The following is a 26,524-nucleotide window of genomic DNA, read 5'->3' as shown; positions in this document are numbered from 1 at the left end:
TAATTTTTTTTTACTTTTTGATAATGATTTAGATTTGACCTTTATTGGTAATTTTTCAACATTTTACTGTTTTAACATTTGACTTTTTTTGATAATTGTATACGATGTTACTTTAAATCGGTCATTTGATCAAGACAATTTTCCAATATGTATTGACAAATATATTAGATAATTGATTGATTGTTGGTTGCTTTACGCCGCATTAGCACAAAAAGGCTATATCGCGGCGAGAGCTAATTCGAATATTTTTATAATTTAAAGCATATTTTTAAAATAAGACAAAAAGTCCTTCTATATACTAAAATTCTTGACTAAAGCAAATTGAGTATATACAAATAAAAATCAACAGTAAAATAACGTGATAAAAATTAAAATCGATTTAAATATAATAACATTTTTATATTCTATGATAAATTCCAATTCCAAAAAAGCAACAATATTTGTAAATGGAACATTATTCGAGATGGCTTGTAAAACTAAGATTTATTGGCAGTATTGACCACAGCTTTTTATTATTTACACAAATTAAAATATGTACACATATAGATTCAACGATATATATTGTTCAACTAGATAGATTCATAGATAACTAGATTCATAGATGTATAGATCATTTTTTGGTTACCTCTGGCAACCTACAGATAACTAGATAGATATATATATAGATAGATAGATGTATGATCCTGAGATACAGCGATCAACTAACATAGCTGTTGGGTCCTGGGATACAGCGATCCACAAAATGTACTTTTAATATCACTAAAATATAGACAACTGTAACTGTAGTTTATCACACGCAGCGAAGTTGCCAAACACATTTTTCACTTTTTAACGAACAAATGTTTCTATACAACCAACATCTAACTGAATACTGCAATTTTTGACATCACATGGCAAATCATCAATGGAGAAGATTTTTTCATACTGGAACTCTAGCTACTCGTATATACATGTACCTGAAAATAAAAAGAACAAAAGAGCAGTACCCAAACAAAACTACATGGTTTAACTATATATAGTGGAGGGAGGGTGGGTATTTTTCCAAATACTTCTCTCTGTATTGTAATTACACGTCTGTTCACTTGCGGCTCAAAGTTAGAAAGAATGCTAACGTCAAATTGACGTCACCACTATACATCCTATCGACTGCATATGAATTTATAAAGGAAAGCACTGCAACGGACGAGATTATAACTTTCCACTAGAATAACCGAATTTATGTATATTACATAAATTCTATTATTCGAGATGGCTTATAAAACTAAGATTTATTGGCAGTATTGACCACAGCTTTTTATTATTTACACAAATTAAAATATGTACACATATAGATTCAACTAGATAGATTCATAGGTAACTAGATTCATAGATGTATAGATCATTTTTTGGTTACCTCTGGCAACCTACAGATAACTAGATAGATATATATAGATAGATAGATGTATAATCCTGGGATACAGCGATCCACAAAATGTACTTTTAATATCACTAAAATATAGACAACTGTAACTGTAGTTTATCACACGCAGCGAAGTTGCCAAATTGATTAGGTACGGTATATGTCAAACTCAACCGTACCGGATCAACCGCCACTAAAGTGGGGATGAAGCTGCGATAGGACTGTGGCCAATACTGTTTTAAAATTATCTAAGATATACACATACTAGTACCAAATGTATCTGGATATATATGTATAGGAACCAGAACAAATAAACATTTCAAGCGCACCTTGCAAATTATTTAGAAATATGTCATTTCCTAGATCAGTCAAATGAACACCATCTTCCTTTAAAAAAGTATTATTAGGAAGAATATATCTGAATACTTTATATAATGTCCCCCATTCTTTAACACGAATGATGCAATGACACTATTTATCCTAATTCTGCATGCCATCATGCTATCCTGACTTTTAGAATGACGCGAATTTGTTCTGGGTAAAATCTGAGACCAGACAATCGAACTATTAGGTAGATAACTTTGTACCTTCTCCAAGGTGGCCTTGATTTCATTCCTTAAAAACCCCAATTTTGTCTTCCCCAAATCATTTCCAGCAATATGAAGGACAAGATATTTCGGCGCTTTTTCATATTTTATCAGTCTTTTTATTGTCGATTCAAAATCTTTTAAACCCATGCCACCATACCCTTGCCACCAAATTTTAACTCCTATTCTATGGAGACCTAAATTTACACCACCTGTTCTACTTCTTGCGTGAACAAATGCATTTCTTATCAAAGATGAGCCTACTATCCATACAGACACATTTTGGCCTACAATTTAATACCTAGATATAGGAAGATGTGGTGTGAGTGCCAATGAGACAACTCTCCATCCAAACAACAATTCAAAAATTAAACCATTATAGGTTAAAGTACGGCCTTCAACACGGAGCCTTGGCTCACACCGAACAACAAGCTATAAAGGGCCCCAAAATAACTAGTGTAAAACCATTCAAATGTATGTATTGACATGAAATAAACTAAATTGCATGACCTTAAAATTCAACGAAATTTATTCAAAATTGTGGTATTCGTATATAACTTTAAAAGTATCAGAACTCCAACGACCCCTTACTTTAATTTTCTCGTCAGTAAAACCAAGCTTAGTTGCTGAAGTAGCACTACCGATTCTAAATGAGTGCGTCCCATACTTTGATTGATCAAAACCAATATACCCCAGAGCTTGTTTTAGAATTCCTGAAAACTGATATCGAGTCGCCGGAGAGCCATCAAAGTGGCAATATAATTGACCACTAATTCGATGTCGAATCTTTAATTATTCTTGCAGTAATTTTACCGGACAAATTCCAACATCTGATTGTCAGGTCACAAAAAGTCCCTCGACCTAGCTGGTCTGTTTTTGAAGACGCCAAGTATATTTTAATATTATGATTAGTAACCTCCACATTTTCAATTTTAATGGCATGATTGGACCCTTCCTTGCCACATGCAGTTGTCGTTTCACCAACTCGCAGAAATGCAAAAAATCCCATTGAAAAAGAACTAGAAAATAAGACTGCTTCATATCTGGAGCTACAAAATGCTACAAAATGCGGGCAAAATCTTTAATATTTTTGAACATATCTATAGTAATAGGTAATCTACTGTCAGGTCTCTTTAACTTTGACCTTGGCATTCCATCAATCATTTTCCTTACAACAAATAATTGAGACATATCTTCGTAATTATTAATCTTATTATAAAAACTGATAGCTGAAATATAACATTTCACCGTAGATGGAGCCATGTCCAAGCAAGACATGTATGCAATGAACTGAGTAATGTGTTTCAATGATATTGGAAACTATGATCTATATCAAAACTATTCATAAATTTAGCCAAAGCATTTAAAGCTCGTTGATAAGCTTGAATTGTATTAGGAGAAAGCGAACAATTAATTAATCTGTTTGTTTCAAACTCAATATCAATCTCTGAACTCTTCTGGGTTGTTTTCTGGAACCGACTCGGCCCCGGGTGCTAGTTCCCGGAATCTCTTCAACTAAAAACGAGAAATCGAGTCTGCAATTTCATTTTTACAACCACTGCATTTGCATTGTAAAAAGAACAAGGGGGCGAATAAATGCCATCACACGCTTCGACTTGGCAGTTCTTTTATTGATAATACTAACTAATGCCATATTGTCAATTCGAAATAAAATCTTTCGATTTTGGAAATTAGATAAACATAGCTAAAACAATCGGAACTAACTCTAAAAAAGTAATGTCCTTCATGATTGGCACATTTGACCATGCTTCCGGCCATTCATATTGTGCCCGTTTACCATCAAAATATGCACCACAACCTAAATCAGAGTTACCACAGCTGTCAGTGTACAAATGCAACGTTTCATTTGTTATCTACGTGTTAATTCTGATAGATAACAATCTCCGTTAAAATGTTCCAGAAAAATCAGCCAAATTTTTGCATCTTCTCTGAGATCATTATTATTCTAATTGAATAAAAAGGCTTTTATTTTTTATAACCCTATGACATCATGAAACCTGCGAAGGAAAGCCCTAGATGAAGTAATCGCCCTTGAACAGAAAGCCATCAAACCCACTACTGATTCTAAGTCCTTGTGTGTAATCTTTTTATTCAACATTCACTGGTTGCATATATAACAACCAAAGCTCATTGTCTATATTACTCCATAAACTGGATGGTTCATGAGCTTTTCTTAGTCTATATTGCTCATCGTAATTTTTCCAACCCATACCTTGGTTTCTTTGAGCCCCAAGGCGTATTGTGTGCATGTATTTTAACAATTCCTTAAATCGGTCTACGTGCACAGCACAATAAATATAAATAAAAATGATGAAAGCATCTGTCCACTTTTCAATATTTGTAATTTTTGATTGTTGAGAAATGGGTTGTAAAATGAATTCCCCTTGAGCCCATGTCAACTTTTGTTTGTCAGAACCCGTGTTGACTGAATTATTTAATAGACAAGCTAAATCTATGAATTCCCCTTTCAATATTTTTTCTTTAATTGACTGTGTTACATTTATGCCTAGATTCACATTAACACTTCCAATTCTATTGGGAATTTGTACATACTCATTATTGGTCACATTACCTGTTTGTGACACAAACTGTGTGTTATCAACAGTTGCCTGGGGGTCTATTGCTCGTCTTGGTTGCCATGGTAACATGTCCGGAATGTGGACGGAGTTGTCCTGATTGCTAGAAAATGTTGGCATCAACATTCTTGTCGTTGATACTGTTGCAGTTGTGGGTATGGCAGCGCCGTCATGTCCAGAAGTTGTATAGATAGCCTCAGGCCTTGTAACCGTCATAGATGATTGTACTGACGCCCGTGACGAAACTCCCTTCGACACCACCGGGGTCCTTCTTACTCCAGCTCTCGCTGATGCTGTACGCTTCCTGGTACCTCTTTTCAACATACTGAAACTCACAATTAAATTTATTTATTCATTTATTTTCTTATTAAATTTATTTATTTACTTATTTCAAATTTATTCATTTTGTTTGTGTGTGTAACCAAAAGTCTTTAATCAATGACAATATATCTTAAAGCTGTAGCCGTTGAAACGATGTATTATCGTTTTTGTTGAATTGATAGTATGTCGTGTTCTACGAAGTAATTACTTCCGCAGCAGAATCACTGGGTGAATTATTCACCAAATATAAAGTCACCACAAAAATATAATTTCTTTAACTTAAGTCGTATTGTGATTAAATAGTTTTTCTTTTATTTCATATGCGACACCACGTGGCGGCCACGCCGTTTCGAAATTCAACAATTTCTAACTATTTACAATTTTTTTATTAAAACAATTTTTTGTATCATCCACATATCTCTTTGCCTATTATTCATATATAAAATACCAACTTTAATATCCACTATATTAATTCAACTTGATATTTTTCCAAATACTTCTCTCTGTATTGTAAATACACGTATGTTCACTTGCGGCTCAAAGTTAGAAAGAATGCTAACGTCAAATTGACGTCACCACTATACATCCTATCGCTGCATATGAATTTATAAAGGAAAGCACTGCAACGGACGAGATTATAACTTTCCACTAGAATAACCGAATTTATGTATATTACATAAATTCTATTATTAAATAAATCATACATATTATTGCTATTGAAATGCTTCTTACGAATATCAGCAAAGTCAATACAATTAATTAAAACATGTTTAATAGTATACTTGCAGTTGCAAGGAACACATTGTGGTTCATCTTCATTTTTTAAAAGATACTCGTGTGTTATTCTAGTATGACCAATACGACATCTAGTAATAACACACTGATCTTTTCTGCACATAATATTATTAAAAGGTTTGCCTAAATTAGGTTTAATTTCATGCAATTTAATATCATCTTTTTACTCCATTTATTTTTCAATATATTAAAAACATATTCTCTAATATTAGATTTAAAATCAGTTTATGGTATATCACAGTTAGATAGAGGATCACCTAGGGCATTCTTTGCCTCAAGGTCTACAGCTGTGTTTCCAAGGATTCCAACATGACTCGGAACCCATAGAAATATTATTTCTTTCAGAAGAATTTTTAAATTCCTCATTACATATAAAATTTTCAGGAATGTTGGGTTTTTAAAGGCAGTGCTTTAAGGCCTGACTTTTAAGTCATGAGGTTCATCTTTTCATACGCAATCTTTGCAGGGGGTCTTTTGGCCAGAAATAGATCCGGAAATGTTCGAATTTCTCCTCTTCTTTTTATGGTATGATATGGTTTTTATTTCTTTCATTTACATTGGGGACTAAAGAAACGATCAGTGTGTTTTGTTTGTTTTATAGAACTTGTTATGAGTGTGTATTTTGCATTATAAGCAGTCAACCTGACTACAAACTATCATTATGTGTATTCCGTGCGGAAAGAGGTCGGGTCAATTTCGAGTGTTATCTGACATCTAAAGATTCTTTAATTAGTTCAGACGTTGATATAACAATGAAAAGTCGACTGAACATGATTAATATTGCATCTTCTATAATTCAAAGCGGAATTCGGTTTATGAACGAGGAACTGTAAAGCGTTTTCAATTTCGGTATTAGTTATGTATGTTGTCTACGTATTATCCTGGTTCCCGGTACTACGTTCCGGGTATTAGCTTTTTGTGTATGTGATGTGTAACATTACGATCGGGTACCAGCCAATCTACGTGTGTATGTGTACATGATTTCCCGCCAAAATGACCGTTTTACAGCTATGGAAAAAATAGTCCACAAACGTTCCGTATAATGATATCAAATTCATAATTAATCGTAACTTTTTTTTATCTTTGTATAATAAATATAACAAAATGGATTCCACAAAATTGAAAATAGCATTATTTTACGAGGATTTCTCATATTTTTCTCACTTCCGGCGCAGTAATACGTATGTTTCGAAGAAGCTCGAAGAATTTGACAAAGTGAATTGAGAAGGAAACGGATAGATTTACGTCCTTGCTATCAGGTAAAACAATTTAAATGTACAGAACAAACACATTTACTTCACACAAAAAGTACAGGCTTAAGCTTTTTGTTGTCTTATACACGACTGTAGTCTAGTCGACGGCGGTGACCTACAAGGTACGGGTCATACTGGGTCAAGTCTAAATATGTAAACATATCCACGTGCTATTAGGTAGAAAGCATCGTAATGCAATATCTACAATTTTTCCTCCTTTATACATCGTTTAACCAGATATATTTCTCCTTTATAAATCGTTTAACCCGATATATTTCTCTCAAATACACTTAAACACGGGTTGTATGTACGTATCTTTTCTAGTGTTTTCTTGTCCTTATTAAAGTTCATTTGTTGATGTTTAAATATTTTTGAACGACTGAACACAGGAGTGAATGAATGCAACAATTATATATACTGAAGACTTGGGCTGTACAGTGATAGTGTACGTATTGCATACTGATAATTATTCTAGCTAGCTAGCAGTAATTATGTTAATTTAGGATGTAATGACAGGAATTCATGAGCTCAGGCTTTCTGAAAAATATATCAATGACAATGTAAACAGGAACAAAACATTGACACGAATGCTGCTCTCTTCTATGTTATAGTTATTTAGGTATGTGTGTTGCACAAGTTTAAAAAAAATTAAGTTATAAAACTTTTTTTCAGGGCACAAACCCACTTTAAAGACACTTGTCTACTGCCATACCCATCCTAATTTCATGCACCATTTGCAAGCAAGAGACTGAATGGTTTGCAAAATTAAAAATCAGGACGGTGTCCAATTAAAACAAAAGAACTAAACTGGATGAATATTGTAGGAGAAATCTAGAGGAAAGTTTTGATTTGTGAAATTGGTTTTCCTGAAAAGCCATTCATCCTAGCCTGCAGAAAGGAACTATAACTGTCCACCACCAACTGACGAGCTAATATGGAGCTTCACATATGGAATTAATCAAATACCATCAACGTTTGTGTTTTCAGCACAGATTTCACAAGTTATGACACAGCTGTGTTTTTTTATACCTGTTTATAGAGTTGTATACTAAATTTTATTTTTTTTATCAATAAATATATATTGTGTCATTTAAGAACTTGTATTTTGCCAAAAGATGCATACTAGTGAATGAAAGTGGTGCAGATCATTTTGCTTTGGTATATAGAATTGAATTACAATTGTTCATGTTATTGGAATGCTTATAAACATAAGGAGATGTGGTACAATGTATATGATATTTAGTGAGTTAATCAAGCAAAAGTGAATAAGAAATTGGTATAAGCAGTTACAGGTACATGTACTACTGTACAATCTCAAACAATGAGAAAAACTCATACCGTAAAGAGAATTTCATATTTACTTACAAGTAAGTTTTGTTTTTGCGTTGAATAATTTTCTTCTATTGTTTTAATTGCAAATATTGGAAGTGGTTAAAATGCTAATGAGACAGCTGTTATGGCCACAGAGCCTTAATTGAAAACTTCTTTTTCATTCATACCAGTAGATTTTGCCTGGAGTTAGAAACATATCTGCCAACTTTTCAAAATGCACATGGGGGTTTTACATGAAAGATGGTTCATATAGTCATACAAAACCTCCAAGGGGGCCTTCAAATGGAAGCAGGACAAGTCGCCCCACTGGCTAATCGCCCCACTTTTTAAAAAAACGCCACAAACTGATTTATCAAATCGCCCCACATGTGAAATTGGTTAAATCATGTTTAATATTACTCCTGCCAACTTGCCCTACTTATAAAAAAACGGTAATATTTAGATTAATAATATATATATAATTAAAAATAAAAACTCGCACCACTTTAATGAAAACTAATGTACACAGAATACAAACAAACCGAAAATTAATTTACTTACTATTATTGATATATACTGAAATTATAATTCTAAAAAAACCCTGATTGTTAAAGAATAACTAAGTTTTGAAGCTCTAAGTTATTTGCATAACAATTGAAAAGTAACCTGTTAAATGTATCATAATGCAATATATGGAATTGAACTTATATTCCATGGGATGACATCTTTTTCCATAAGTGGGGTGAGTTGGCATTACTAAATTCATCCTGGTTATTAATATATTTATCTAGATTTCACCGATTTCCATTAGGTGGGACCAGTTGGCAGGGGTAATATTAACGGGATTTAACACGGTTCACAAGTGGGGGGCGATTTGGTAATCCAGGTTGGGGCAGTTTTTTTGTCGAGCCTGCAACTTTTGTCGCAGAAAGCTCGACATAGGGATAGTGATCCGGGGGCGGCAGCGATGTTAGCTCAGTTCTTAAAAGCTTTATATTTTAGAAGGTGGGAGACCTGGATGCTTCATACTTTGTATATGGTTGCCTCATGTTATGAAGTTTCCGTCAGTCACATGTCCAATGTCCTTGACCTCATTTTCATGGTTCAGTGACTACTTGAAAAAAAAAGTTAAATTTTTTGTAATGTTAAATTCTCTCTTATTATAAGTAATAGGATAACTATATTTGGTATGTACGTAGCTTGCAAGGTCCTCTTACCCGTCAGACAGTTTTCACTTGACCTCGACCTCATTTCATGGATCAGCGAACAAGGTTAAGTTTTGGTGGTCAAGTCCATATCTGAGATACTATAAGCAATAGGTCTAGTAAATTCGGTGTATGGAAGCACTGTAAGGTGTACATGTCCAACTGGCAGGTGTCATCTGACCTTGACCTCATTTTCATGGTTTAGTGGTTATAGTTAAGTTTTGTGTTTTGGTCTGTTTTTCTTATACTGTTTGCAATAGGTCTTCTATATTTTGTGTATAGATTGGTTGTAAGGTGTACAGGTCTACCTGGCAGGTTTCATATGACCTTGACCTCATTTTCATGGTTCAGTGGTCAAAGTTAAGTTTTTGAGTTTTGGCCTTTTTTTCTAATACTATATGCAATAGGTCAACTATATTTGGTGTATGGAAATATTTCATGATCTACATGTCAGTCGCGCAGGTTTTATTTGACCTTGATCTCATTTTTTACAATTCATTGCTCAGTGTTAAGCTTTTGTGTTTTGGTCTGTTTTTCTTAAACTATAAGCAATAAGTCAATTTTATTTGTTGTATGGAAGAATTGTTAGCTGTACTTGCCTACCTGGCATGGTTTATCTAACCTTGACCTCATTTTCATGGTTCAATTGTCAATGTTTAGTTTTCTTGGTTTATGTTAAGATTATGTGACAGTTGTAATAAAGCTTTATTATTAGGATTATCAACATAATATCAATGATTAGTAAAGAAGGCGAGACATTTCAGTGTGTGCACTCTTGTTTTTAAAGTGGGACGATTTGTCATGGATTCCTTTCAAATATATTCTAATGTGGTTTTTGGCTTCTTCGTGCATTAACAAGCTCATAGCCATTGTTGAATTAATTGTTTTCTTTAAAATAGTCGACAAAATTGCTCTTACAAAATTTCCATTTGGGAGCCTTGAGCTCGATGGGGGAAATACTCTGCAAATACTGACAGTTGCCAGGTATGGTCATCAAAAAAGTTGACATGTTACTATGTACATTTACCATTATGTTACTTGATGTTCTTGCTATAAACACAGTACAGAGACTAGTCAATCTTTGTGAACTATTATCTATGAGAGTCATAGAATATGTGTATACAATCAATAATTAAGAATAGTCGATTTATATTGAAAAGGAAAAGTTCTTATATGTCTAAAGAAGAGGGACGAAAGACACCAAAGGGACAGTCAAACTCATAAATTTAAAGCAAACTGACAAGGCCATGGCTAAAAATGCATTTCATGGGAGGCACATAAAATATACTGTAAACATAGACTATAGATATAGGTGAACTAGGTACAAAAGAACTCTGAATCTTAAATTCTACAAACCACCTCTGTTCTATGGAAGATAATGGTATAACTGGACTAGAAATACACACAACCTGTAATTAACTGCCTTTACAGCGCTTTCGCGCTTTGATTAATTTTAGTATTTCGTATAGCTTGTAAGCATGAAAGTGAATCCGAACATATAATAAATTTGGATTTATCTGAAGAAGCAATAAATTTCAAAGCCAAAATTATTGCTTCTGCTTCAGCAGTAAAGATGGATGCATCAGATGGCAAACGGAGGGTTGCAGCTCTGTCCCTGAAGACAGCAGCAGATGCAACTCTATCACCATCTTTTGATCCATCAGTATAGACAGTTGAAAAATCTAGATAATCGGCTTTAATTTCAGCATAGTGTTGCTGAATTAAAAGAGGATTTGTTTTATTTTTTTTGTGTTCACGGAGATCAAATATCATTTTGGTTTGGGAAGTTCCCATGGAGGGCATTTGCAAGTTTTAACTTGATTAACAGATTTTAAATCAAAAGAAGCCAAATGTGGTTTTAAACGTATACTTAACGGAGGAATTTTATTTTCATGTTTTGCAAAAATATCTTCATAAATCGGATTAAAACACAGCTGTTGGCAGGATTATCTGAATGGGGTTTTAGTTTGACAGCATATTGAAGTCCAAGCTTCAAACGTCTGTCAGAGAGTGAGTACTCATCAGCCTCAACATACAGACTCTCAACTGGTGAGGTTTTAAATGCGCCAAGACAGAGACGCAAACCTTGGTGATGCACAGCATCGAGAATCTGTATGTAGGACTTCCTTGCAGAGCCATACACTATAGCCATAATCTAGTTTAGATCTAACAAGAGATCTATATAAATTGAGTAATATGTTGCGATCAGCACCCCAGTCAGTGCTGCCTACAACTTTTAAAATATCTAAAGCTTTTAAACATCTCGCTTTTAACATTTTGATATGGGGTAGAAAGGTTAACTTTTTTTCGAAAAGTAAACCAAGAAATTTGGTTTCATCAACCATTTTAATTGGGTTGCCGTACAACGTTAGTTCTGGATCAAGATGCAATTTTCTTTTGTTACAAAAATGCATCCCGACTGTTTTTGAAGTGGAAAATTTAAAACCATTTTCCGAGGCCCATAATTGTAATTGTTTTTCAATGTTATTCATATTTTTGCCTCTGTAACATATTAAAAAATCATCTACGTACAATGAACCTTCAATATTACTTTTTAAAACTTCAACAATGCTGTTGATTTTAAGACTAAATAATGTAACAGATAAAATACTGCCCTGAGGGACACCCATCTCTTGATCATACAGACCAGACATGGTCGAATTAACTCTAACATTAAATTGTCTGTTAGAGAGAAAATTAGAAATAAAATTAGGCATATTGCCTTTCAACCCCATATCAAATAGATCTTTTAAAATACTATATTTCCATGCAGTATCATAGGCTTTCTCGAGGTCGAAAAAGACCGACACCACATGTTCATTTTTCGCAAAACCATTACGGACAAATGATTCGAATCGAACAAGATGATCAAGAGTACTGCGACCCTGTCGGAATCCACACTGGATATTGGCTAATAGCCCATTGGATTCCAGGAACCAAACTAGGCGATCATTGACCATCCGTTCGAGTGTTTTACAGACACGACTGGTAAGAGCAATTGGTCGATAATTAATAGGATCCGTATGATCTTTACTTGGTTTTGGAATAGGCACGACGGTTGCAAGCTTCCAGATTGATGGTAAATCACCAGATTCCCAGATGTTATTCATGAGCTGCAAGAGAGCTTCTAGCGAGGAATTTTAACAGTACCAGCAACGCTTTGAATTTGTTTGTGAATCACAAAGGGCGATATTTTTGAAATTGGTTGTTTCTTTTATTACAATAAATCTGGGCCAACTGTCATCTTCCCGACAGGGCTCTGAATCATCACATTTTCTTTTTGTATGTATTAAAGCTGATTTAGAGGGTTTGTTTTGTTGTGCCATATGAGAGGAGAAAGATTCACCATTCTTGTCATCCACCCACCTCGGAATGCCTACATGGGCGATGCTGTGTTTCCGTGGCGAACCGGCGAACCGGGATCAAATGCTAATGCTGAAAACGAGCTTCAAATATAATGTAGCTGGTCCTCAAAATTAACACCCAAGATCCACTGCGGAAGGCACCAGATGTTCCAAGAATAGTATACTCCAGCAGAGCGTATCCATCAAGCGAAAAAGAAAGCGTACCACTTGATTGACCCATGAGCCATCGCCTTCTTCAGTTATCCGAAATATAAATAGCTTAATTTAAAATACTTGTGTGTATTATGAAAATTGTTACAAGAAAGCTTATTGTTGAGGATTAACTGAAGGGCTCGACATGACCAGCCGATTGATCGAACCGGGTCCATCCGACCTCACGTTTAGATGATTTCGAAGCCAAAGCAGCTTATTGAACTATAGTCTCGTCCGTCCGGGTATTTTCTGACCGTAAGGAGTCTGGCTATAGTCCTCATCCACAAGGATCTCGTCAACCACCGACACGGGTAGCAACCCACGGCAAACAGGTTGGAGAGCCTATTTTATTCAAAACATCGGGCTTCTAACGATGTTAGGATCACTTTAGTCTTTACCCTTCGACCTGTCCAGCATGGGTAACCCTTTCAGGAGACGGAGCTCCAGCTGGCATAGCTCTTGGGGTCACTGAGACACGCAAGCCCTCCGACCACGGCATGGATAGCGATCCACCGGAGGGACTTGGTTATGGGTAATGATATACTGGGACATTGGCAAAGGTAAAGTGGTCGATAAATGTATACTGGATAATGGGCAATAGGTTCTGGTATAGTATGTAAATAATAACGGTATACAAGGCAATGGCTAATTGATAAACTAGGCAATGGGAAATGGACAAACAGAATACTGTGTAATGGATTACGGTATACTGGAATGAAGGTATTAACCACATCCCATATCAAAATACCCAATTAACACAACTAGTCCTTCTTACTTTAATACTGAAATATTTATATCGAATGCCTATCACTTGTTGCATGATTTACAACACCTCTTTAATTTTATACCAAATGGTGAATCGAAGGATTGATTGATTGTAGGTTGCTAAACGTCCAGTGGCAAATATCTCATGCATATTCAGGACGAGAACAAGTTCACAATAAATACAATTGGTAGGTTACTACAATAGAGGCCATCTAGGATGATGGTCGGGGAAAGTTGGACTGCCCCTGGAAAAAGAGGGTAGTTTGGATAGGGACTGAAATTTTGCTACGCAACAGGCCACCTACGGACCCCTCAAAAGAGTTGTTGCAAGGGTTCTTAACGTACAAAGAGCGTGGCACTCTCTTTACACGAGGGATCGGATTTAACGTCCTCCTTCTGACCGGACGTGACTGCGAACTTGGTACATCCAGCACAGCCAAACGGACGCCCCACTTCGGCAAGCGTTTTACTGCCGGTCGGGAGAAGACCAGGTTACCATATTTCTATACCCCAGTCACCCTTGGGGGCAATAGTGAATGGATATCGGTATTCTAGGTAATGTATTCCGTTGCTTTACCGATTACTTCGTATATCGGTTCTGACTAACCACTAGCTTGTTAATCATTATCTACTACCACTCGTTTAGCATACCTTTCACAACTGCCGCTACCTAACACCTATATATTACTCAGGACAATGAAAGACTGTCACAATGATAAGGCACCATGGATTAGGCAATTTCGTAAATTGTAAATATTTTAATATATTAGTATTACCCGTATATTGCTCAGGACAATGAAAGACTGTCACTATGATCAGGCACCATGGATTAGGTCATTTTGTACCTTGTCAATATTTTAATATATTATTAGTATCTAGTTTCGTCGGTTTATACCTCTATTATTATATCCTTTGATATGATAAACCGATGATGTGTTTACCTCGTTTATCAGTCCTAAAAAAACTGTATAAACTGAAATAAATGTTATTTCTTTTTTCAGATACTGCAAACAGTTGGATAGAGTAAGGAACCATGCTTTGTTTGGTCGAAATTAAATTAGTTTGACTCGCATTTATGCATGGTTTATTCCTACGGTTTTATTGGCTTCATCCCGAGTTCATTTTGTCTAATTTGTTTGCCAAAACGATGATGTAGACGTGTTAGATTTTATTCTTAACGGCATTGATTTCTTACCGTTTGTTTAATTGAGTAGATTCAAGGAAACACTTCACTTTTGCAGAAACCTTGATTTTGTTTATTTTTTTAGTATGGTGGTTATCGACGAAGAAAAAATTAAATTGAACAGTTAGCAATGTAGTTTGCATTTCTTTTATTAGAATACTGTCATTACTTAACAGAATAAATCATTGGTTTAATTCAAACGGAATAAAAATTGGTCTGGTAAAAAATGTTGAGCAACTAAAAACAATGATGAACTTTCAAAAGAAAGTTCGTTTGCAACACAATCAGTATCAAGGAAATCCCATAACAAATTTGTTTTCCGCTTATGGAACAGGTTATATGTTAATGAATAATGCAAATTATACCTTGATTAAAGGGTTTTGCACACTTACTGGTTGATAACATATAAGACCATTGCAAAACAACTAAACTTCATATTTAACTTTCAGACGAGAAAAGGCAAAAGACAGAAAAAATAAAAAGACATTAATTTTTAAGTAAAATCAAAGCACAACATCACACACATTATGTAAAACATAAAGCTTTTGAGTTGGTTATTTCCTGAAATAATAATTGAAAATTATTTACACTTTCTGATGTTTTCGCTATATTGTAAAACAAAGCAGTCAATATTAATCAATTCTTAATCACTAAAAAAATATCATGGCATGTTTAAATCTTGCAAACTTTTTACATTTTTTTTTAATTTGACCTGCACGTGAATTAGTGATAAAAAAGCTTTCTGTCACCAGAGATGATGAAATTAAAATAGGAGGCACAACGTTAATTTCACCTATTGAAAGTTATATATAGATTCTTACACTACAACAAGTGTATTACGATATTTCTCCACTCGAGACAGTTAAATTTTATTATTAAAAGCGCGAGGCTTGCCGAGCCCTTTAAATAATAAAATTTAACTGTCGAGAGTGGAGAAATATTGTAATACACGAGTTATAGTGTCGGAATCTGTTTCTCTAATGCTTTTTATCGTTCTTTTTCAAAGATTTTCAGAAAATTGTGCTCTTTATATGCGACGTCATCAGGCAAGGTTGTCTTTTTTCATGACGTCACAATAGGAAAATTGAGAAGAAAACATAACATTTTGACGTCATAATCAAATTTCGACTTATCATTTGCCGAGAACAGATTTTTCACTAGTGAGGAGAACTATTTTTCTCACACCGGTCAGGAAATGTGAAAAAAGCACAAAAATTAGAGAAAAGTGTTTTCACCCGTAATCGACCCCAAAAACAATTAGAAAATAGTAACAGGGATGAATTCGTGTTTGTTGTAAAAGAGCATTTGCTGCATAAATGTTACTTCAATTTGACTTTTCAAAAATCATACTATATTCAAAAACCGTTGTATGGTAAACATTATTTATCCTGAATCAATGTTTTGTACCTATAATTTCAGTGGAAAACAGCATTTGTTGGTGCAATCATAGCGTGTAAACAAGTAAATTTCCCAAATGTCTGACTTATTTTAAATGTCACCTTACACAAATGGAAAAAAATATAGCTTTTCTCTGATCTATTTCAGTGGATGTTTGATCTTGACAGGGTAACAAAACTAGAGGCTCTAAAGAGCCTGTGTCGCTCACCTTGGTGTATGTGAATATTAAACAAAGGATGCAGATGGATTCATGACACAATTGTGTTTTGGTTATGGTGATGTGTTTTTACATCTTACTTTACTGAATATTCTTGCTGCTTACAAATATTTATGTAGATAATAAACTATGCCCAGTAATTTCCGTGGAAAATTTAGTAAAAATTTACAAATTTTATGAAAATTGTTAAAAATTGACTATAAAGGACAATAACTCCTTAGGGGGTCAATTAACCATTTTGGTCATGTTGACTTGTTTGTAGGTCTTACTACATTATTGCTGTTTACAGTTTATCACAAGGCTTTAAATTGTGGCTGTATGTCACCTTTAATAAACTTCTACGTCTGAAAGTTATTTCGCTGAAAGATGTACATGTATATTATAATTGCCCTTGCTTACGGTTTTCCTGCCCGAGTAATACTTGCCAACCCAGCTTTAAACATTAACATAAACAGTTAACTGTTGTCAATTCAAAGGGTTGAAGAAATTCAGGAACGGCGAAGGAAAGTCGGGTTTTGATAAAATGAGAATGGTTTCATCTTAACTTGCCGTTTCAATTGAGGAAAGAGATGAAACAATGAAAAAGAGGCATCATACTTTCTTTTTCTTGCGAAAATGGAATGGAGCATTAGAGTCGATAAACTTGCAAGACCAATTGCAATTTTATCAGAGAGACAATTCAACAAGAAAAAAGAGCTCCCGAAAGACATTGCAAAGTTTGCATCTCTTCTAATCAATAAGTGTCAATCACTAGACATTGATCCTGCTACTGCTGATTGAAACAAATTTAGACAGACAGTATTGATGATACAAACACGTCTTCTGTTTTACAATCGCATGCGACCTTTAGGCTATTAGGTGGGTATAGTCAACTCAATCTAGCATAAATTTGACCCTAACCTGAAAGTAATTGCAACAGAAGATTTTTCATGTTTTAATCTTTAGCATAGTTATCAAAAGTACCAGGATTATAATTATATACGCCAGACGCGCGTTTCGTCTACATAAGACTCATCAGTGACGCTCAGATCCAAATAGTTAAAAGGCCAAACAAATACAAAGTTGAAGAGCATTGAGGACCAAACATTCCTAAAAGTTGTGCCAAATACGGCTAAGGTAATCTACTCCTGGGGTAAAAAAATCCTTAGGTTTTCAAAATATTCAAAGTTTTATAAACGAAAAAATTTATAATATGACCATATAATTGATATTCATGTCAACACCGAAGTGCTGACTACTGGGCTGGTGATGCCCTCGGGGACGAAACGTCCACAGCAGTGGCATCGACCCAGTGGTGTGAATAGTTATCAAAATTACCAAGCATTATACCCCAAATATACACAAAAAAGTCCCATTAAATCTAACTTGAGGTTGACTATGGAGATTTGCATTGAAAAGGGAGATAACTCTTGCAAAAAAGGCAGAAATATCATTAACAATTGATACTAAATTATAACTTTACCGCTTCTATTCATCAGAATGTATTAAATCTTGATTTTTTAGCGGTCTTTAAAGTATATTAAACAACTCTAAAGGTGTTTTCATATATGTTATCAAGCTATAATCTAGATTTCGTAATTCATTAGTTGACCATTTATTGAATTCTTCAACAAGTCAAGGTAAAGAATCTCAAATTTAATAAAAATAACTCGGCATGTATTCTTCTTTTTGTGGTTTAGAGTTTCTTTAGAAAAGTAAGTTTCTGAAAAAATATCATATACAGATATAAACAATACCAAAGTTTCACAATATTTTTTAAAAATAATTACAAAGCTTCAAATTTGCAATTTCTTTCATGAAAATGCACGAAAAAAAAATACCAATAAGACTTCGGTTTTGTACATTTCATGAGCAGAAGCTTATATGATTTAGTCAAAAACAAACTTATAACCCCATCAAAGTATCATACTACACATAAATTTCAAGGAAAACAACCAAAAACTGACAAAAAAGGTCTCTTTTTGGGCAAGAGTTGTCTTACCTTCCAATGTTAATTTCCATAGGAAATTAAAAATGCTGATATTGAGTTTTCCTGAAGTTAGATTTTATAGGACTTTTTTCTGTTTATATAAAGGGCATAATGCTATAGACTAGATTTGTTTGCCTAGATTAATGTGTTTGTAAGACGAACTGTTTCCTTGTGTTCTTGCACGTGCAAAATTCGAATCGGTATGTCGGTCTAGTAAAAAGGAGGATCAGGACACATTTATCATTTTCTTGTCTTGCATCGGTCTCGCCTCTAGACACAAATTAACTATCTGTTCATCAATCAATACTATAAATGTTTTTATTTTTATGATTTGCCGAAAGCTTTTTTAATATACAGTAATCTTAACCACTGAAATGAATATTATGTTTTGTAGACTGATCATTATGTTCTGTAAAATAAATATTGTTTAGTGCAAACAACTTTATGGTCAGTGGTCAAAATGTTTTTTGTTTGGTTCAAAAAATATTATACTAGGTGGTATATCAATTATATTCAGTACTTTTTTTTATTCTGTGGTGGTGGTAGACTTCCGAAAACATACGAAGCCGTGGAATTTTTCGGGTTATTTTCATACTGTCAACATGTCGTCTGCTATACAAAGTGCTCTTGCAGAACTTAATTTGCAAATCTTTCAAAAGTTTAAAGATGAGAGGATAGATGATGACACTTTTCAGCACCTTACTAATCAAGACTTTAGCAGACTATGTGTTGAAACTATTGGTGATAGAATAAGTACTACTATTACTAATAAGTTAAGTACAGGCGCCACCAATAGTTTAGAAGGTAATTGTTTTTCTAAGTTTAGGTTTATACCAAATATAAAATCATAATCTTCAAACATGATAAAAAATGTGCCGAAGACGGCTTAGGAAAACGTGTTTTAATATCCTAAGTCCAAGAACCAAAACTCGATCATTCAAAAATCACCAGACCAAAACAGAATTGGAAATTTATCTGTAAATTGTTATTAAAAAAAAAATTTAAATCCCAATTTTTATTAATAAATAAAACTAAAATATGTTTTATATTTTTATTACAGATTATGAAAGTGCAGATTGATTATCTGGTATAGAGGAGATTGAAGTAGTGTCAATTCTGAATTAGAAAACTGTTTAATGTTAGGGACCGGTCAAAATTTCTTGATGCATGGGACCGGTGCAAAAAGAAAATTGTCTGAAATAATTCTCTTGATCCCATGGTTACTGGCAGAATAAAAATATGCTTGTCCCATGCACTTTATCTAGTAAAAAAGTGTGTGTCCCATGTAAAAGCACAAAAACATGATCAAAGTTGTGGATACATTTCATGCTACAATGTATTTGGATAGCTGAAAAATAATGCTATGTGTGAACTGTATCTATTTTGCTATTATAAAGTAAACAAAACAATGTTATTGCCAACACAGGAGCCCAAACAGATGACAATATGTTATTGATTATAATAAATGATACATGCAATATTAAACAATTAACATGTATGAAGTGTATGGTAGAATACATTTTTTCTAAAAACTGCAGCTTAATTTAGAATCTTGACTATTCTAAATTAACAGTGGGTAGGTAAATTTTCCCCCAAAAAAAAATTAACAAAAATATAATTTTTTCCCCTGCTTAGAATAAAACAATCCCCATTATTTGAATAGTCTCGAGACAGTTAAATTTTCAAATTCAAAATTAGAGGAATGTGAAAATAGCATCAAAATTAAAGAAGTGAACATCTCCAACTTCCACTTACAACAATATTGTATTTTAAACATTTTTTTTAAAAGTGGGAAAAAAATAAAATTTACAATCTCAACGTATATGCAGCTTGATTGATTATATATTTATATCCGGGCTATTCAGAGCTTGTTGGGTGTGGGTTCCAGATTTGTTCAAGCAATTCTAGAGGATAAAATTTTTATTTTAGCAAATCAGAAACAAGAACTACACAAGGTGGCCATGGTTGTTGTCCAATCAGGGCGACATGGAATTACTTTATGAAAACATCCCATTGATATTTCTTGATTGACAAAGAAAAGAAAAAGAAGGTTAATTAAATACATTATTGTCCTACCAACAGAACCGAGTTATCTGTACTACAGACTTTAAAAGTCAACCGGTATTCACTGTAAGGTAATTTGCCAGCAGATACATCTTTAAGGGGTCTTGACATAGATCCAGCAATATATGCATTTAGATTGATTATTAGGGAGAAAAACTACCTTTGGGAACATAAAGATGAACATTTTGCTATAGATACACATATTTTGGATTATGTCTTAGTTAATTTAATAGAAAGAGCATCAGAAAAAAGAGTGTTCCCTCAAAAGACACAGTACTTAAATGACGACATACATATTCCTAATATGAGCTACCAAATTCATGTTTCCCTCAAGAGAGAGACAAATTTGAAGACATCAATCAAACAAAATCCCAATTCTAGTATGACGTCCGTATTACGCATTGTAAACAAAGCCTTGTTCTAATGAGCACAAAATATGTTTGACACATGCGAACAGATTTACTGTTTGTATTAAGTTATTTCCACCGTTATCCTATAAAATATATACATTCAAGTAGCTTACATAAACTTTTACAATATATGTTATATCGAACAACATATATTTATCCTGCTCGTATTTTTTAAACTGATATGAAGTGTTATGTACAGACTCGTCGACGAGGAAACGGGAACAGCTTAACATTTTTACGGTATTTTCATACGCTTCGACCTATACAAATACTGTATTTGTCCTATTAGAATCGAAATAATTCCTTCGTGTCATGCTCCATGCTCAATTTAACATGGGTAGGCATTATTTTTGACCACATTTTTCACCTCGCTACCGTTCAGTGTAAAATACCGACAAATATAATGCCTACCCATGTTAAAATGAGCATAGAGCATGCCATGAAGGAATTGTTTCTTAAATTGCAAAAGAGATAAGTTATTGTGTGGAAATTTTACCAGAAGGAGAAACACATGATTACTTTGCAATATGCTTTAAGAAAGTTAAAGCTGGAAAAAAGACTAAGGTATTTGTCCTTTTTAGCTTAGATAAGAGATGTCATAAAAAGTGGTCTTGCTGAAGATGCTGATGAGGTATATTATCATATTATTTGAATGCATGCGATGCACCACTTATTACTCCTGTCATGTATGGGTGTAGATTGATAATTATTGGTTCTTGTCTGCATGCATATGCTTGTGAAAGATAATACTTAGTAAACATGATAAATGGAGAATGGGATACATGTAATGTACCTGATTGCATAGATTTTTATAATGAGGCATAATTCTAGAACAGTCAAAGTCATCATGCAACCCATGTTCAACCTGATCTGTATTCAGTACTTAATATGGTAACCAGATGCTTCGCAGGGCGTAGCTTTATACGACCGCAGAGGTTGAACCCTGAACGGTTGGGGCAAGTATGGACACTACATTCAAGCTGGATTCCGCTCTAAATTTGGATTGTGATTAAATAGTTGACACAGCATAGGTTTCTGACACAGAATGAATGTATTCAAATGAACTTAAAATTTTTGTTTTCTCTTAGAGCAATTCACTATGCTGTTGAATATTAATCCTCTCAAAAAAATGTTGGAAGAAATTTCAAATGAGATAAATTATACCCAATTTTTTAATCACATCCCCCTTTCCCTTATTCCAAAACTAATTTCAATTAAAATATTCTAATGGAGTTTGCAACAATTACTACTCATTTAAATACATCATAAAATATTAAGATGTAAAAAAACTGCTTGTTATCATTGAATTGTAAAGATTATTTAAATTTATCAGCTGGTAGTAAAAAGTGAATATACATTGTATATTGTAAATAACAAAGATTTAAGTTGATTCTGGACAAAGAAAGATAACTCCAATTAAAAAAAATTTGCTATTTCACAATATTGTGAAATTAGATATTTCTTGCCATTGCACAATACTGTGCAATTGAAAAGACTTGCTATTGCACAATACTTAATATAATAATTTTAGATCCTGATTTGGACCAACTTGAAAACTGGGCGCATAATCAAAAATCTAAGTACATGTTTAGATTCAGCATATCAAAGAGGCCCAAGAATTTAATTTTTGTTAAAATCAAACTTAGTTTAATTTTGGACCCTTTGCACTTTAATTTAGACCAATTTTAAAACTGGACCAAAAATTAAGAATCTACATACACAGTTAGATTTGGCATATCAAAGAACCCCAATTATTCAATTTTTGATGAAATCAAACAATGTTTAATTTTGGACCTCGATTTGGGCCAACTTAAAACTGGGCCAATAATCAAAAATCTAAGTACATTTTTAGATTCGGCATATCAAAGAACCCCAAGGTTTCAATTTTTGTTAAAATCAAACTAAATTTAATTTTGGACCCTTTGGACCTTAATGTAGACCAATTTGAAAACGGGACCAAAAATTAAGAATCTACATACACAGTTAGATACGGCATATTAAAGAACCCCAATTATTCAATTTTGAAGAAATCAAACAAAGTTTAATTTTGGACCCTTTGGGCCCCTTTTTCCTTAACTGTTGGGACCAAAACTCCCAAAATCAATACCAACCTTCCTTTTATAGTCATAAACCTTGTGTTTAAATTTCATAGATTTCTATTTACTTATACTAACGCTATGGTGGGAAAACCAAGAAAAATGCTTATTTGGGTCCCTTTTTGGCCCCTAATTCCTAAACTGTTGGGACCGAAACTCCCAAAATCAATACCAACCTTCCTTTTGTGGTCATAAACATTGTGTTTAAATTTCATTGATTTCTATTTACTTTAACTAAAGTTATTGTGCGAAAACCAAGAATAATGCTTATTTGGGCCCTTTTTTTGGCCCCTAATTCCTAAACTGTTGAAACCAAAACTCCCAAAATCAATCCCAACCTTTCTTTTGTGGTCATAAACCTTGTGTCAAAATTTCATAGATTTCTATTAACTTAAACTAAAGTTATAGTGCGAAAACCAAGAAAATGCTTATTTGGGCCCTTTTTGGCCCCTAATTCCTAAAATGTTGGGACCAAAACTCCCAACATCAATACCAGCCTTCCTTTTATGGTCATAAACCTCGTGTTAAAATTTCATAGATTTCTATTCACTTTTACTAAAGTTAGAGTGCGAAAACTAAAAGTATTCGGACGACGACGACGACGACGACGACGACGACGACGACGACGCCAACGTGATAGCAATATACGACGAATTTTTTTTCAAAATTTGCGGTCGTATAAAAAGCATTGTTGTTGAGATTTCTATAATTAGAGGTATAACCCTTGAAATTTCCCGTAGGAACTCCCTTAATGTCAAAAACTATGCAGTACTATTTTATTCTAAGGTCAACACGGGACTATTCTGCATATATTCAGTATCAAAATGGTTCAAACTTCTCGAGTTTAAACGTTACTTCAATTCTGTACTACCCCTCCCTTCACTTTTGGTGACCATCAGAATTAAAATGACCCTATGACTGTGTGTATACATACTGTTTACATTCCCAAGTTATTTCTCAATACTTCGGACTTTAATAAGTAAAAGGTTTTTTTTTTAAACGGAAAATAATGTTAGTTTGGTGTTTTTTTTCTAAGATCCAAGATTTTATAAATAATCAAATTCATGCAACTTAAAAATGAGCAACTTGAAATAGAAATGCACTGTTTGTCCAAAAGATGATGTCTGTGTACTATGTTTTCATGATGTATAAAACATGTAAAATCCCTGAGGGTAGAAACATTAAAAATAATCATGCAAAACATAGCAGGTGACTAAGTTATCATTACACATGTTACAATAGTTTTAATGTTTGGGTTAATTTCAGGACAAACAACAACAACGATAATTGATAGAAGGAGAAGGAGACCGTCGAAGTAGCTGCAGCTCGGGGAACGAAGAAGACAGGTTTGGAGTAAATAGTTATCAAAAGTACCAGGATTATAATTTTATACGCCAGACGCGCGTTTCGTCTACATAAGACTCATCAGTGACGCTCATATCAAAATAGTTAAAAAAGCCAAATAAATACAAAGTTGAAGAGCATAGGGGACCTAAAATTCCAAAAAGTTGTGCCAAATACGGCTAAGGTAATCTACTTCTGGGGTAAGAAAATCCTTAGTTTTTCGAAAAATTCAAAGTTTTTTAAAAAGCTTCGTAAAGCTTCGGAAGGACATAGTAGAGGCTATGGCCTATAAAAAACTCACACCTGGGACTTTCAGCAAATACAGACAGATTAATAAAAACACAGAGAACGAAGAAGACTAGACTGATCAGAGCCCATTAAAATTGATGGAAATTTACAAACATGTTAAAGAACTTGTGGAGTGTCTTTTCATTATTAAGAACAAAGCTGCAAACAGGTGTAAATATGGGGGTTTTGGAGTATAGCTTAAATATGTTTCAGTCTTCCGAAAATATCCTTTTCCGGAAAATGTTATTTTCCCAAAACAGACGAAGTAGACAAAAAAGTTGAACAGCTGACACCAAATAAGTATTTATTATGAAAGGACGTGATTGCGAACTTGATACATCCCGCACAGCCAAACGGACGCCCCATTTCGGCAAGCGTTTTGCTGCCGGTCGGGAGAAGACCAAGTGACCATATTTCTAAACCCCAGTCACCATTGGGGTTGTCTGTCGTTAGTCTAATGGCATTATCATACCGCAAGATTTGGTGACGCAAAGCCACCCGACATTACTGTTACACCTACAACGTCAAAATCATTTTCAATCTACCTGTGTCACGTGGGCTTATATTCCATTGTTCAATAATAATTCTGCAAATCACTGTCTATGTATAGTGCACCACCTCTGGATTTTACCCTGATGTAATATATTTTATCCTTGTTTCTTCCCCCTTTTTAAATACTTTGATATTTTAATATTAACCGTTAAGGGGTGTTCCTTATAATAGGAAGCTCATACGAAGAAAAGAAAGAAAGAATAACAACGACAAAGCTATTTTCAAATTACCTGTGTAAAGATGGGCTTTATTTACAATTTTTAATAATTTATGTTTTTGACCGAGTTGAATCTGTCAATAGACCACTTTCGAGTTCATCCGTCACCGGCAAAAACTCGTCAATTATGCACGCCTTTATGACGTCATTTACCAGATAGAGGGGCTCGCCTGTATCCCTGCACTATTTACGTTCATCAAGCGTCTTGGTGATCGTCTTTGTGCAGGATAAACTAGAAATGATGGTTGCTCTGTAGGTACTTACTGACAATTCCCTAATGACAGCAGTGTTGATTGTCAATTTTGAGAATTCAATTTGCCGAATAATTCGTACAATATAGAATTATAGTTTTCCAACCACTCGCTCAACATTGGAAGGAAGTGACGACGCCCCTAAACGCACAAATGACGGTGATAAAGGCGCGTATAATTGACGAGTTTTTTTCGGTGACGGATGAACTCGAAAGAGGTCTATTGATATGTTATCGTGTTTTTATACGACCGCAAATTTTGAAAAAATTTTCGTCGTATATTGCTATCACGTTGGCGTCGTCGTCGTCGTCGTCCAAATACTTTTAGTTTTCGCACTCTAACTTTAGTAAAAGTGAATAGAAATCTATGAAATTTTAACACAAGGTGACCACAAAAGGAAGGTTGGTATTGATTTTGGGAGTTTTGGTCCCAACATTTTAGGAATAAGGGGCCAGAAAGGGCCCAAATAAGCATTTTCTTGGTTTTCGCACTATAACTTTAGTTTAAGTTAATAGAAATCTATGAAATTTTGACACAAGGTTTATGTCCACAAAAGAAAGGTTGGGATTGATTTTGGGAGTTTTGGTTTCAACAGTTTAGGAATAAGGGGCCAAAAAAGGGCCCAAATAAGCATTATTCTTGGTTTTCGCACAATAACTTTAGTTTAAGTTAATAGAAATCAATGAAATTTAAACACAATGTTTATGACCACAAAAAGGAAGATTGGTATTGATTTTGGGAGTTA

At 34.1% G+C, this 26,524-nt stretch overlaps 1 protein-coding gene across 3 annotated transcripts; it reads right to left on the bottom strand.

Moving 5' to 3' along the window:
* Positions 1 to 476: 476 nt before the first annotated feature.
* On the bottom strand, positions 477 to 25,988 carry LOC134718903 (uncharacterized). Of its 3 annotated transcripts, XM_063581754.1 has the most exons (3): positions 25,793 to 25,988; positions 4,580 to 4,914; positions 477 to 956 (listed from the first exon to the last, which is right to left on the bottom strand). In XM_063581754.1, the coding sequence occupies exons 2-3, from the start codon at positions 4,905 to 4,907 to the stop codon at positions 937 to 939; spliced, it is 348 nt and encodes a 115-aa protein (XP_063437824.1). In that variant the 5' UTR covers positions 4,908 to 4,914; positions 25,793 to 25,988; the 3' UTR covers positions 477 to 936. The 3 variants fall into 3 exon arrangements, with proteins under 3 accessions (XP_063437824.1, XP_063437822.1, XP_063437823.1); XM_063581752.1 differs by lacking the exon at positions 477 to 956 and having other exon boundaries at positions 3,792 to 4,914; XM_063581753.1 differs by lacking the exon at positions 477 to 956 and having other exon boundaries at positions 3,792 to 4,908.
* Between the last annotated feature and the right edge of the window lie 536 nt (positions 25,989 to 26,524).

The sequence above is a fragment of the Mytilus trossulus genome, chromosome 5 (assembly GCF_036588685.1).
Source record: "Mytilus trossulus isolate FHL-02 chromosome 5, PNRI_Mtr1.1.1.hap1, whole genome shotgun sequence".
NCBI lineage: Eukaryota > Metazoa > Mollusca > Bivalvia > Mytilida > Mytilidae > Mytilus > Mytilus trossulus.
This window is presented reverse-complemented; position numbering and strand designations above follow the sequence as displayed.

Bases quoted from the DNA above. Each gene is read 5' to 3' on its own strand.
- LOC134718903 (XM_063581752.1), bottom strand. From the start codon at position 4,907: ATGTTGAAAAGAGGTACCAGGAAGCGTACAGCATCAGCGAGAGCTGGA.